Source organism: Canis lupus, chromosome 1, assembly GCF_011100685.1.
Source record: "Canis lupus familiaris isolate Mischka breed German Shepherd chromosome 1, alternate assembly UU_Cfam_GSD_1.0, whole genome shotgun sequence".
Classification (NCBI taxonomy): domain Eukaryota; kingdom Metazoa; phylum Chordata; class Mammalia; order Carnivora; family Canidae; genus Canis; species Canis lupus.
This window is the reverse complement of record NC_049222.1, coordinates 36197127-36211748: the sequence shown is the minus strand read 5'-3', so window position 1 is coordinate 36211748 and position 14622 is coordinate 36197127. Positions and strand designations below refer to the sequence as shown.

The 14622-nt window shown below is 38.9% G+C and overlaps 1 protein-coding gene across 1 annotated transcript in view; it reads right to left on the bottom strand.

Moving 5' to 3' along the window:
• UTRN (utrophin) overlaps window positions 1-14622 on the bottom strand; it is a 488613-nt gene that overhangs the window by 246431 nt on the left and 227560 nt on the right. Inside the window, 3 exon segments of the mRNA NM_001012395.1 lie at window positions 1497-1614; window positions 4149-4363; window positions 12247-12322. Of these exon segments, the coding sequence (NP_001012395.1) occupies window positions 1497-1614; window positions 4149-4363; window positions 12247-12322 (409 nt within the window).

The following is a 14622-nucleotide window of genomic DNA, read 5'->3' as shown; positions in this document are numbered from 1 at the left end:
ACCCTTCCCCCCCTGCTCTATCCCTCTCAAATAAATAAATCCTTAAAAAAAAAGAGGGAGAAAGAAGAAAGATCGCTTATGTAGTAAAAATAAACCAACGTTGTAAGACACTAAAAGTTCTCTGCTAACTCATCTCTTGTAATAACATTGCTGCTGCCACATTTATTTTAAAATCGAAACACACTTTTAAGAGGAGGAAGAGGTGACTTTCTTCCTTTCAGAAATATTAGACGAGGTAATAAAATACCTTCCAGTTTATATTCTGCCAAAAATATTTACTAAGTACTTAATTTGTATTGGACACTGGGAGCCCAAGGGCCAGATAGGTGAATGTTCACCAACTATGGGAGAAAAAATTAAAATAATTGTGAGATCTATAGTGACATTATGGAGGGAGAGGGCACAGCAGGAACTAAAGACAGAAAATCCTATTCACCAAGGACTATTCAAGGGTGGGAAAGACCTCACAAAGAGGGGTGACATTCTAGCTGCTGAGTAGAATTTCACCCAGGGAAAAAAAGGCCAAGAGGAAAAAAAACTATTGCAAATAATTAGGAACTTCCAGGACATTTTAAAGAATACCTACAATATAGAATGGCTACAGACAGATAGAGGGCCGTATGGGAGAGGGGATGATGAAAGCAGGCTGTGACCATCCCTACATGACATTCTTGAGAACTGAGACTTTGTTTTATTGTCATACAGATTTAACAGATGCTCTGAAGCCAGAAAGCAAATGAAACAAGGATCTTTGCTATGGTTGTTTTGTACATTTATTTATTTTGCTCTTAAATAAATTGTTCCCAAATTAGGACCAGGCCCAATGGTACAAGTGTGTTGCTCAATAAATTCTTTTTGGAATGAATTTGGAGAAGATGAGTTAAAAGACACAGCAAGATCTGGTTTTATTAATTACAATGGAAGTATGAGTTTGCATTCCAATGTTTTCTCTAACTTTTGTGTTTTGATTCCTTTAAAAGAAATTCTAACCTGGAGTGCTTGGGTGGTTCAGTAGGTTAAGCATCCCACTCTTGGTTTTGGCATAGGTTATGATCTCAGGGTCACAGGATGGAGCCCTGCCTGGGTCTCCGCACTCAGAGTTTGCTTGGGATTCTCTCTCCTAGTCTCCCTTTGCCCCTCTCCCAACTCATATTTGCACTCATATTTGCACGTGCACTCTCTCTCTCTCACTCTCTCCCCAAAATGAATCAATCTTTTTAAAAAATTAAAAATAAAAAGAAATCCTAACTTAAAAGAAAAAACATCCAATGTACCAGTAATTACTTAAGAGTAATAATGCTAGCACTTTAAGGAATTCATAAGGGAATAGTAACAAGGTTCACAAAAAATAAAAATCAAAGGAAAACTGTGGTCATTAATAGGGTACTAAATATCAAATAATATTAATTTCTGGTTGAATAATATGTGAAAATGTGTGTGTGTGTGTTACTATCTTCAGAGGAAGAGGAAGATATATAAATTTTTTTTAAACTTACACTTTTCTGTGATTGCTGTTCTCACATCTGAACTGGAAGCTTTATTTTTCAAATTCTGTGCCAATGTAAAAACATAATCAAGCTGAGGATGGCGTTGTTCTAAGTCAGACTTTGTGATCTGTTAATAAAAAATGATAATTAAGATAGATTAATAAGCCTTACCCTAAGGATACTGCTAACAAAACAGAACTGGTGTGCTGACATCAAAATTGCTGTTGTCCTTTTATACAAGATAGTGAGGCATCAGCAAGATAGCAGAAAAGAGCAAGGTTTGAAGTCAAAGGTCCTGGGTTTAAAATACAGCTCTGCCACTTATCATCTGGGTCACCTGGCAAGGCACTTTACTGTTTTTGTTTTCACGAAAAGAAATAACAGAAAACTTACAGCTCCGCCATATCAAGTTGGAGAAGATTTGATGAAGAAAATCCCTACGGGGGCAGCCCCAGTGGCTCAGCGGTTTAGCACTGCCTGCAGCCCGGAGTGTGATCCTAGGGACCCGGGATCGAGTCCCATGTCAGGCTCCCTGAATGGAGCCTGCTTCTCCCTCTGCCTGTGTCTCTGCCTCTCTCTCTCTCTCTCTCTCTCTCTCTCTCTCTGTGTGTGTCTCTAATGAATAAATAAATAAAATATTTAAAAAAAAAAAGAAAAGAAAATTCCTTCGGAAAAATGGTCTGAAAACCTTGGCAGTGATTTCTGATGACACCTCATGTATCTGCCCTACATGAGATACAAACACAAACAAAGTCACCTACAGGAATGGTAGTGAGGCATTCAAAAAATGCTTTGGAATAATTGCAAATTAAATAATCTCAGACATGAAAAACGCTGCGCTAGAGAGTTTGTCCTCAGTACTAATTAACAGCGGCAAAGAGTTTTTAAAAATCAGAATATAGTGTGTTTTAAGCACAGAACTGGGGATTCCTGGGTGGCTCAGCAGTTTAGCACCTGTTTTTGGCCCAGGGCAAGATCCTGGAGTCCTGGGATCGAGTCCCACATCGGGCTCCCGGGTGTGGAGCCTGCTTCTCCCTCTGTCTGTGTCTGCCTCTCTCTCTTTCTCTCTCTCTCTCTCTGTGTCTCTCATGAATAAATAAATAAATAAATCTTTTTTTTTTAAAGCACAGAACTAATAAATAGCCATAAAGATTAGAAAATGCAATTCCCCATAAGTACAAACAGGGTAGCAAAGATTCTCTCTCAGCTCTTCCTCTTCATAAATTCACTAATTTTGCAGATTTCAATTAGCCCTGAAGTGTCAAATATTATTTCTAAATGGATTACTCACATCTTGTAATCCTGAATCCCAGAGAGACATTTCAATGAAGGCTGATTATTTCATTCTAAATGGCCCAAGAACCTCTCAACACAACATACCCAAAACTAAATCACTCAAAACCTCATCCACAGCCCATTTCTTCTATTCCTGATTTCTGCTAATTGCAACAGCATCATCTTAGTCACTCAGAAAGGGCTCTTTTGCTTGCTTTAAGCATCTCTCACCTCCGATTTATCCTCAGCACTAAAAAGCGTCCCAGTCTTCTCATCAAAGCAAAGCATTGTTTATCATCAGTCTGCCCCCACCATTAAAAAAAGGAAAAAAAGGGCGAAAAGATGCTTGCCAACCGCTTACAGACTAAAAGCCTAGACCTAGCAAGTCAACAAGCTTCTTTCCAAAGTGAACTTGGACCTGTCTTTGCTCTCTGACTTCGCACTACATTTCTTTATTGCACAAATGTTGACCCAACATCCTTCACACTCCCCTACCTCATGACTTCATTCACTCTGTTCCCTACATGCATTTATCTCCAGGGGTCAACATTCCACGGTCTGCCTTCCACCACTGTGAACTACCCTCCTTCCTCACCCTGGCTCCCCTAACAGGTGGCTTAGACCTATCCTCCGCTGCTCTTAGATTCTGCTTTGCTGCAGCCAACTTGTCTACCTATGTGCATTTGGTGCCTCTGCCTCACTTCAGGAATATTTGTAAACTGAGAATAAAATCAACACCCACCTCAAAAGACTGTCAAAAAAATAAATGAGATGATATATTTAAAACACTTAGAAAACCACCCAGTACAGATTCAACACCTAATAAAAGCAACAGCCGCTGTAACTATTGTACGACACATTCACAATTTCTATCTGGTATGTTCTTTTTAGAATCCCTACACGACACATAGCCTAGAACCTAGCACACAGTGAATATCAAACATTTCTATTAGATGGCATATGTATAGTGACAAAATTCTAATCAGGAGATGCTTATTTCTAAAGTCAGCAATTAAATAAGCTCATTATGAAATATAGGTTGAAAAGGTGCTATAGGAAAATATCCTACATCGCAGTAGGCATTAAATCTCACATGAATTTACATTTGTGTTAATGTGCCTCACTTGATGGTCTATCAGTTTTAGATTTTAAAATACACTGAATCTCTACTTCAAGTGGGTAAACTTCATTTCACGAAAAGACTAGAAAGGCAAGAAAAGCTTTATTCTTCGGAACTAACCAAACATAGCATGGCTCTTTGACAGATAAAGAGTTTTTTAAAGCTCATTGTCCCAGAGTTTAGGACAAACAAAGGAGATCCAAACAGATCTTGTCTGTTTCTGTGTTGTGGTATTTCCCTGACAAGTCTCTACGCTATGTACTTACTTTCATTCGGGAAACTGTCTTATTGATCTCTTCTATATCCCCGACAGTGACAATGTTGGACTTCAACATCTGGTCGATCAGGACCAGCCAGTCAGCTAGCTCTGTGATCGTTTTATCCAGATCAGCAGGAATTGAAATTTCCGAAGTACGGGGAGACTGAACAGGAATATCTGACGCAGATGATACTAGCACCACCTTTTGGACACCAGGATGAGCTGAAATTTAGAAAACATGGCAAAGTATTAATACATCAACAGGATATTACTCTGATTGTGGTGGCCTAGGGGTGATGTGTGTGTGTGTGTGTGTGTGTGTGTGTGTGTGTGTATTTAAATGAAATGCAGTTTAAGTTAAAAAAAATTGTAGAAAGTTTTTATTTCTTCATACTAAAATGACAATGGCATTTCCTGTAGTATCTACATATCCATGGTAGCCATAAAGCCAATTAAATCAATTAAATCATCCCACAAGATTCCAGGGCAGGAAAACTCAGAAGTAACGAACACTGACACCATGAGAAAATAAAATAAATAAAATAAAAAATAAATCAATCATAGGAAAATGAGGACCGCGCTTTTATTTTAAGATGCTTGACTTAATTATAATGTCAATTTATTCTTACTTTCTATTCTTTTCTAATTAACTTTTATAATATGAGTATGGGTCATTCTTAATAAAATTGAAAGGGGGCTTCAACTACCTCCATTTCAACCTCAAATTTTCTAATTAAGTTCTGCTTTCCAGTGTACGCTAAACTCAGACAAAAGACCCTGAGGGCAAAGCATCCCCTGATAGCACCTGAAACAAACCTCTCAAGCAATAACAACCACCCTGACCCAGCAAGACCCCACCCGCTTGATGACAGGGCATTCACTAACTTGACCTTCACCACCCACCTGCAGGTAACCCACCGACCTTTGTCCCACATTTTCCTAAAATAAATCTGGAAAGATTTTCAGCACCTTGGGGACAGTCTTTGAGACACTAGTCCACTGTCTTCCTGATGTTGGCCTCACTGAAATAAGTTCGTTTCTTATTTTACCACCACTGGTTTCCTCTGCTTTTGGATTTTTTCAGCGGCCAGTGGCTGAACTCATCTGTTTGGGAGCCTCCCGAGCCAGAGCCAGGTGCCCCTGCACCTCTGGGCCCCAGCTCCAAAATCATTGTGAATACTTCTGTTATAATCTACATATATACTAACTTTTAGCTAACCCCTATCCTGCACTGCAGCTACTTAAAGTGATTCTGAAATTCTACTTCAAAAAGAATGTGCAAGGATTATCTTACATATTTTGCACATTTTTGATTATCATCTTGGTATAAATTCCCAAAGTAGAATTACTAGATCAGAAAATGAAAAAGTTTGATGTATCTAATACTTATTGACAAATTGTTTTCCTTAACAATCGAACATTTAGACTTCCAGCAGCAGTGTGTGGAACAGATGAAATTCCTACATCCACATGGACAATATTCTAGTTCCGTGGATAAACACATCTTTCACCATTGTCTTCATTTATTGTTTTTTTTGATTGTCAATGAACACAAATATTTTTATGTTTATTAACTAAATATGGTATAATTTATAACTGTGTTCTTATCAGTTGGGAATTCTTTTTACAGGAAAGATGAGCCTTTGCCATTGCTGAAAATAACATTTCTACTTTAGGATTTAAATTTTTTTTTTCTTTTTAACATATAGATGATAACAAACGCAGTGATCAAACCCACAAATTTGTCTTGAGGGAATGTTTTCCTAGAACTTTTTAAGTTAGACTCTTGTCTTTTCTAAAGATGAGATAAATATTTTTTCTACTTTTTGTTTTTTCTCTGGTTTGTCTTGTTTTGTTTTTAAGAATGGAAGTTTGGTTATTGCTTTTCTTTAGCTTTGAAATGAGAGCATCAAATTAATTATTAGATCTATCTGGAATCCACTTTAGCATATGGTATATTAAGTGAGACAAATAATTTTCCAAAAATATAGTCAATCTGTAAAGTAAGTGCAATTCTAATAAAAATCCCAGCTAGTTTGTGTGTAACTTGACAAAATCATATATTCAAAGTCTGATTTTCAAATCAATATAGAAAAAAAAAGAGAAAGAGAAAAGAGAAAAAACAAAAAACAAATCAATATAGAAAAGGACCACAAACAGCCAAAACAGTTGGAGGGTTATGCCCTATCCGATATTTAGTTGTATCACTTAGCTAATAACGAATGATTAACTCACTGTTTTATGGACCCAGACATTCAAAGAGACTACTGGAAGATAAGAGCCACAGTCCATAGGTGGCAGAGAAATCTGACCTTGGCACAGATTGCATTAAAGATCAATAAGGAGAAATTTACTGGTCAATAAATGATACTGGCAAGCGTGGACACCCAAAGCTGGAGCAGGAAGACGATGGTATGGAATTTGACCTCATATATACCCTGAGAGAATTAGTTCTTGATGGATTAAGGACCTGAATATGAAAACTAAAACTGTACAACTGTTAGTTGAGAATATTTAAAAAAGAATCTTGGGCAGCCCTGGTGGCTCAGCGGTTTAGTGCCGCCTTCGGCCCAGGGTGTGATCCCGGGAACCTGGGATCAAGTCCCATATCGGGCTCCCTGCGTGAAGCCTGCTTCTCCCTCTGCCTGTGTCTCTGCCTCTCTCTCTCTCTCTCTCTCTCTCTCTCTCTCTCTGTGTGTGTGTGTGTGCTCTCATGAATAAATAAATAAAATCTTTAAAAAAATAAAAATAAATTAATTAATTTAAAAAAGAATATGAGTTGAAAGTATTAAAAATGCTCTAAAAACTCTCATAAAGGGGAAGCTATTAATAGACCATTAATGTTAAAGAATTCTGAAAATGGCAACATTAACAAAAATGTTAGAAGCCATAGACTAAGGAAGAAGGTATTTGCAATGTACACTCTAAACAAAGAATTTGAAATCAAAATAATTTTTTAAACTCCAAAAATATCAATGGGCAATCCATGAAAGAGGAAACAAGAAAGAAATAAACATGAAAAAAGGGCTCAATCACACAAGTATCTGAGAAAATGCTAATTGAAATGAAATGCCCTATCTCTATAGGTCACAGGCTCTCAAAGTAGGATCTAGGAAGCTCTAAGTACCCAGAAATCCTTCCAAGGGCTGTGGATGCCCAAATTATGATTATCATAATAAGTGATTTACATTTTCATGCTCATTCTTTTTTTTAATCATTCTCTTAATTTAAATTCAATTAACATAGAGTGTATTACTAGTTTCAGAGGTAGAGTTCAGTGATTCATCAGTCTTATAATACCCAGGGCTTATTACATTATGTGCCCTCCTTAATGTCCATCACCCAGTTATCCCATCCTCTTACCCCCTCCCCTGTAGCAACCCTCAGTTTGTTTCCTATGCCTAGGAGTCTTTTATGGTTTGTTTCTCTCTGATTTTGTCTTGTTTTATTCTTCCCTTCCTTCCCCTATGATCTTGCTTGTTTCTTAAATTCCACATATGAATGAGATCATATAATTGTCTTTTACCGATTATTTCACTTAGCATAGTACCCTCTTTTTTCCATCCATGTTGTTCCAAATGGCAATATTTCTTTTTTTTTTTTTTTGATGTCTGAGTTATATTACATATCTTCTTTATCCATTTCTCTGTTGATAGATATCTGGCCTTTGTGTGTAGTTTGGCTATTGTGAACATTGCTGCTATAAACATTGAGGTGCAGGTGCCCCTTCGGATCACTCCATTTGTATCTTTGGTGTAAATACCTAGTAGTGCAATTGCTGGGTTGCAGGGTAGCTCTATTTTCAACTCTTTGAGGAACCCACATACTGTTTTCCAGAGTAGCTGCACCAGCTTACATTCCCACCAACAATGCAAGAGAGTTCCCCTTTCTTCACATCCTTGCCAACATCTGTTGTTTCTTGTGTTGTTAATTTTAGCCATTCTGACCAGCGTGAGGTGGTATTTCATTGTGGTTTTGAGTATTTTTTTTTTACTCAAGGCTACATGACATGTGATATCGTAACAGACTAAATGCAGAAGTGGAAATGAGAATCCAGGTGTCCTCTAATTTCCCAGACACTAAAAGATTTTCAAATATGTAAAGCAATGCCACTTTTCTAATTAAATTTGTTTTTGTCTTGAAAAAACTCATTTCTAACATTATATTTATAAAAAATATTATTTTTACTAACAATAAATGGATATTGCTGTTTTAAACAAATTAATACATAATTCTTCAAATTTGTTTTTTAATTAGGTAAATCTTTATAAACATAACTCACACAAGGAAAGCTCTTTGAGGGTCCTCAATAATGTTTAAAAGTGTAAAGGGGTCCTGAGAACACAATGTTTAAGTTCTGATAACATGTAGAGCAATGAGAGCCCTCCCACAGCTGGTGGAAGTGTGAACTGGAACAAAGGGTCTAGACAGTATCTAGTCAAGTAGAAGTTATCCATATTCTATGATCCAGCAATTCTACTACTATATACCCTAAAGAATACCTCACATAACAGTCTGTCCAATCTTCACTGTAACTTTCTTTATAGTTTAAAAAACCCAAAACAACCTGAACATTCATTGTTTCAAGCCTTCAAAAATCTAGTAGGGGGCCTACTGTGTACAAGTTACTCTTCTAGATGCTGCAGGTATGGGAGTATGCAAGACGAAGAGCCCACCCTCATGGAGCCTGCATTCTGGTGGGGTAAATGGACAGAGGATATGTAGTAAAAGCAATCCAAGATGGAGAGAGACAGGATATATTTGAGATATGGTGGGCAAGGTCAGGAAAGGCCTATCTAAGGTGACATTTGAGGAGAGAACTGAATGAAGGGGAGTGTGTAGAACATGTAGAGATCTGAAAGGACATCTGAAGAAGAAAGAATAAACAGCAAGCACAGAAGCCATAAATGGAAACATCCTCAGCATGTTAGAAATAGCAAGTAGACCAATGCATTTGAAGTAGAATAAACAAAGGGAAAAGTGATAAGAAATGAAATTAGAGCTATGGGACAGCAGGCAAATCATAGTCTTCTGGCCCACAGTAAGACTTTAGCACTCACTATGGATGACGAAAGAGACAGCAAGATTGTGGTGAGCCAGGAGTGACACAATAAAATGTATGTTTATAAAGCGTGACTTAGCTGCTATCAGAATAGACTATGGAAGACTGGTAAGGCAAGAGTAGAATCAGGACAGTGAGAGACTATTCCAGAAACACAGATGAAACAGATGGTGTTCAAGACCATAGAAGTGGCTGGGATGAGACAAGGGACTAACAATTTGCTGATGGATTAGATGTTAAACACAGAGAAGTGTCAAGGGTGACTTCAAATGTATTGGCCTAAGAACTGGCTGAACCCTCTAAAGTTAAAACATGGCTAATGCCATGGGACTGGTAAGCATACTAGAAGAGAGAGCTCTGAGGACCGCTGTGGATCTGTGCGGTGGAACATTATACATCAGTTAAAATGCACAGATGAGAGCTGCATGCATCAAATATATGCCAGTGAGAATGATCCAGTAGGGAGGAGAGAAGGAGGGTAAGTAAAAAATCAAGAAAAGCTGTAATCCAAAGCACAAGTGGAGGAGATGATCCTAGAAAGAAAGGGAGATCATTCTTCCATGGCATAGGAAGGAAGTACGCATAGTTTGTGAGAACAGATGTAGGTAAACCTACTTATAGGGATTCTCTGATGGGAAAAATAAGATCTTGTTGGACAAAAAGTATTTTATCTTTTAAAAACGAAAAGAGGTCATTAGTTGAGAGATGGGTAACAAGGAGCACTCGGAAAAAAGTGCAGTAGGATTGTCTACCAGTGCTGAGCATCCATTCGAGGATGGTTAGCAAGAAGTTCGTCTGGATCAACCTCAAAAACAATATGCCAAGTGAAAGAAACACTATATGAGAAATATCCAGACTAGGTGGTCCATGGAGACAGAACACAGGTTGGTGGTCACCACAAAATGGGGGTAGAGTGGAATGGGAAGAAAGTGCTAAATGAGTAAGAGGTTTTACTTTGGAATAATGGAAATATTTTAGAACTAGACAGAGGTTTGAAGTGCACAATACTGTGAATGTACTAAGTATCACTGGATTGTTCACTTAAAAAATGGTTAATTTTAGGGCAGCCCTGATGGCTTAGCAGTTTAGCGCCACCTTCAGCCCAGGGCGTGATCCTGGAGATCCAGGATCGAGTCCCATGTTGGGCTCTCTACATGGAGTCTGCTTCTCCCTCTGCCTGTGTCTCTGCCTCTCTTTATCTCTGTGACTCTCATGAATGAATAAATGAATGAATGAATGAATGAATGAATAAATAAATAAATAATCTTTTAAAAAATGGTTTTCTTTTTCTAACACAATAAAAAGAAGAATAAATTGAATTAGAACACTGTGTAGGAGGAGAAGGACATACTGAAATAAGTTTCAGGTCTCTTACCTGTCCCAGGGATGAATATCTTATTCATTACGATTTAACCTACTGGAAGGTATAGTTCTGCTGTTAGCTTTTCTATATTTCTAAATGTGTATTAAAATATTCTCTGTTACTTTGTCACAATGATGTTTAAAAAGGTACGATAACCTATTGCTCTTTCATAAAATGCATCAAGTCTGTTCCCTGTAGGTATAGAATGGAGCTGTGTTTGCAAGGCAACAGTGCCCACATGTTAATTCAAATAGTTTTAATATAATCAACCAACCAATCAGGCCCCAGGTATTTTTTTTGTGCAAGGTACTAAGAAATATAAGTAAAACAGAACACTAACTTGGCCCTTACCAAGCTTGCAACCTCAAAAAAGTTTTTTTTTAAGATTTTATTTATTCATGAGCGACACAGAGAGAGAGAGAGGCAGAGACACAGGCAGAGGGAGAAGCAGGCTCCATGCAGGGAGCCCGACGTGGGACTCGATCCCAGGTCTCCAGGATCATGCCCTGGGCTGCAGGCGGCGCTAAACTGCTGCGCCACTGGGCTGCTCTCAAAAAAGTTTTTTTTTTAAAAATCTCGTCACTCACCACTTTTTCAGAATCCTAATGAGAAACAGAAGGAGGAAGGGGAGGGAAAAGGGAAAGGGGAAGGAAGAGGGAAAAGGAGGGAAAGGATGGTGGGTGGAGGACAGGGAAGAGTGAGGCAAAGCAGAGGGAAGAAGGAGGAAAAGGAGGGGAGGGGAAGGAGAGGAAGAGGAGGAGGGAGAGAATCAGCTGGCACAGAGAAAGTGGAAAATTAGGGTTCATCACACTTGGGGGTTTGCCTGGTAACTCAACAGAAGGAGAGCAGGGCAAGGAGGTCTTGAGAGCCCACAAGGCAGTGATAAGCAGTGACCACAGTGGCTACTGGCTCAGTAGCCTGCCCTCTATTCCAGACAAAGAGATATGGAAATGAAAAAGTGAGAAAACTCTTCTTTCTCCCAATCTTAGTCATCATCATTTGTCAGTAAATACCTTCCCTGGGATGGAGAACTCTTCTAAATCCCCATCTCCCATCTGGTTCCAAGGATATCCATCTAAACTTTTTGTTTTCAGTCATGATCAGTGTCTAATTAACACAACACCAGAACACGTTAACATAGCAGATTATAGCCAATGTCCTGAGAAACTGCAGGTCCCCAGAAGATCTTCCTCAATCCCCCATCTGACTTTCCCATTGCCTTCAGCGGCCTCTGCAAAGGAGGCCCAGGAAGGGTGAGAAGTCTTAGGTGCCATGGAAAGGAATGCCTTGCACACACCGGGCAGTGACATATGTCTTGTGTGTGTGTGTGTGTGTTTTTTATGATAGTCACACAGAGAAAGAGAGAGAGAGGCAGAGACACAGGCAGAGGGAGAAGCAGGCTCCATGCACCGGGAGCCCGACGTGGGATTCGATCCCGGGTCTCCAGGATCGCGCCCTGGGCCAAAGGCAGGCGCTAAACCGCTGCGCCACCCAGGGATCCCTGTCTTGTGTTCAAAAAAAAAAAAATTCTTTTCAAATAACTGAAAAGTAGAATAATAAATCACAATGGCATTGTGTTTTTAAATAAGTTTTTCTAACTCACATATGATACTTATAATCATAAAATTTTGTTATGCTTATAAAAAAAACTTTTTGGTTAAGAAATAAACTGTATCTTACCAGCAATTCTTGTCTGAGACACAGAACAGGGTTCCTGGATGTGTTCCTTCAATGTGCTAGGCACTTCTCTGCATATCTACAGCATCAGGCCAAACAAAAAGAAGAATACTATATAAATAAAGATGATTATATTTTTGAAAGAGGAAGTGTTATTCTAAGTGATAGTTCTGCTGCTTTTCTTCCCCCTCAACGCCTGAGCTTCTGTCTCCACCTTCATATCCACTGCAGTCTTCCCAGAGCACCCTCCTCTCCCCTGCCACCCGCCGCCACTGACTTTACTGTGAAGAGTGCCATCCAGTCCTCAGTTGGCCGAGCCCTTTGGAATATTTAATGCTATCCCTCCCCCTCCTTGGGATACTGTTAATATTCTGCAATCCTGTCTTTATGCTTACCTCTCTGATGGATCTTCTAAGCATCCTTCACCAGCTCATTCTCCTCTGCCCATCCATTAAATACTGACATTCTACAGGGTAGGATTTTTGGTCTTCTTACCCTTGACCCTGGCTTTCTCTGTGTCCTGGTTTCTAATGGTTTCATTTATCATATGGAGTCTTAAGAGGCTGAAGACTCCAAAAAATACATCTTTTAGTCCAGCTCATTTGTCAACTGGATATTCAGACATGTCCAATACTGAATTCATCATCCATTTTCCTGATAACCCCCTTCACAAGGCAGTCTAATGACTCTAATTGACCATTTCAGATCAGTTTTCCTGATCTGGATAGTGGCCTTTGTTCAGAGGAGTTACCTCATATCCTGATGTCCTAAGGCTATCTATCTTAGTATCGCTCCATCCACTCTACTGTACAGCTATAGTGATCTTTCAAAATGTAACCTTCTTCTGATTGAAACCCATCAGTAGCTGCCCACTGCTCTCCAGGTGGTAAACTGTTCTCAAGGTGGAGCTCAATTTCCTTGTGATGCATGTTGAGGCCATTAGGATCTGGTCTCTACAAGCATCTCTTGTCCATCCACTTCACACTAAGCTACTTCCAAGACCCAAATGCACCATGCTCATTCTCTGTCTCCTCTAGACCCTTTCACTTGCTGCTTCTCCTCCCTGCCATGCCCCTTCCCCCATTATTCATCTGACCCATACTCATTCATTCTTTATAAACTAACATGGATATGATCTCCTTCAGAAAATCTTCCATGATTACCACCCAAAGCCAGGTAAGTGCTCTATCTTTATGTCCCTATGGATATCTCTATGTTATAACTGCTTGCCTACTTGTCTCATCCACAATAAACTCTTTGGGTTAGAAGCAGTGTCATACTCTTTGCTGTATTCTTAATTCTTAAAAATGGTGCCTGGCATAAAGCAAGAGTCCCATCAAAAACTACTGAATGAATAAATGCATGCATGAATGAAATACCTTAGGTTAGTCTTTTCCAACAGGCATGTATCAAAATTTTCTGCACAATAAGCATTGTCTGACCTTGAACAGTCATAATTTACCTAAGTAGAGTAAATTCTACATGGAATCCTATGATAAAGGTAGTTCTGGCTTTGTCTAACACAGTGCCCCCAAATTAACCAGGGTGCCCTATTCTACACAATGTTCACTGTCATTCTTTATGTTAAAAATAGATGTGTGCTCTGACTGAATACGCACAAGCTGAGTCTGGCATGTTTGACAGAGAGCCAACATGTCTGGACAGGAGCGTAAGGCAGAGAGAAGAGAATACGAAGTTAGGGAGAAAACAGGAAGCCAGAACATCAGGGGCCTAATAAGTCACATTAAGGACTTTGGCCTTTATTCTGAGTGAGATGGAAAACACTTAGTGGGCTTTGCTCAGAGGAGTTACTTGGATTGAATTAAGTTTTAACAAATATTTTGGCTACTTCGACAAAGAGCCAAGGAGGAAGCAGGGACCAGTGAGAAAGCCATGGCAGTAATCAAGACAAGAGATGATGGCAGCTTAAAAACAAGTTAGTGGCAATGATGTTAGCGAAAAGCAGTCAAACTTCTGAAATTCCACAAACCTAAAAAAAAAAAATGAAAAAAATATACAGAGAATACCAGTTGTACCACCCAACATTGACAGTTGTTAGAATTTCACTATATTTGTTTTATCATGTATCTAGCCATGTAGCCATTCATCAAATCATCCATTAAAGTTGATATGTATTTTGAAGAAGAAGCTGACAATGGTGACTCCAAGCTTTGGAGTTTTTTAAAATTGAGATAACTCACATTAGATTGACTCTAAAGGTTTTGGCCAAAGAATAATGAGTAATTATCAACAACTGAGATGGGAGAAGTACAGTAAAGCACAAGGAAGAGGTGGAGGACAGGAACTCAATTTTGTATGTTTGAGATGCCTATTACGCATCCAAGCGGGCATGCTGAACAGGCCACTGTACATGCAAAT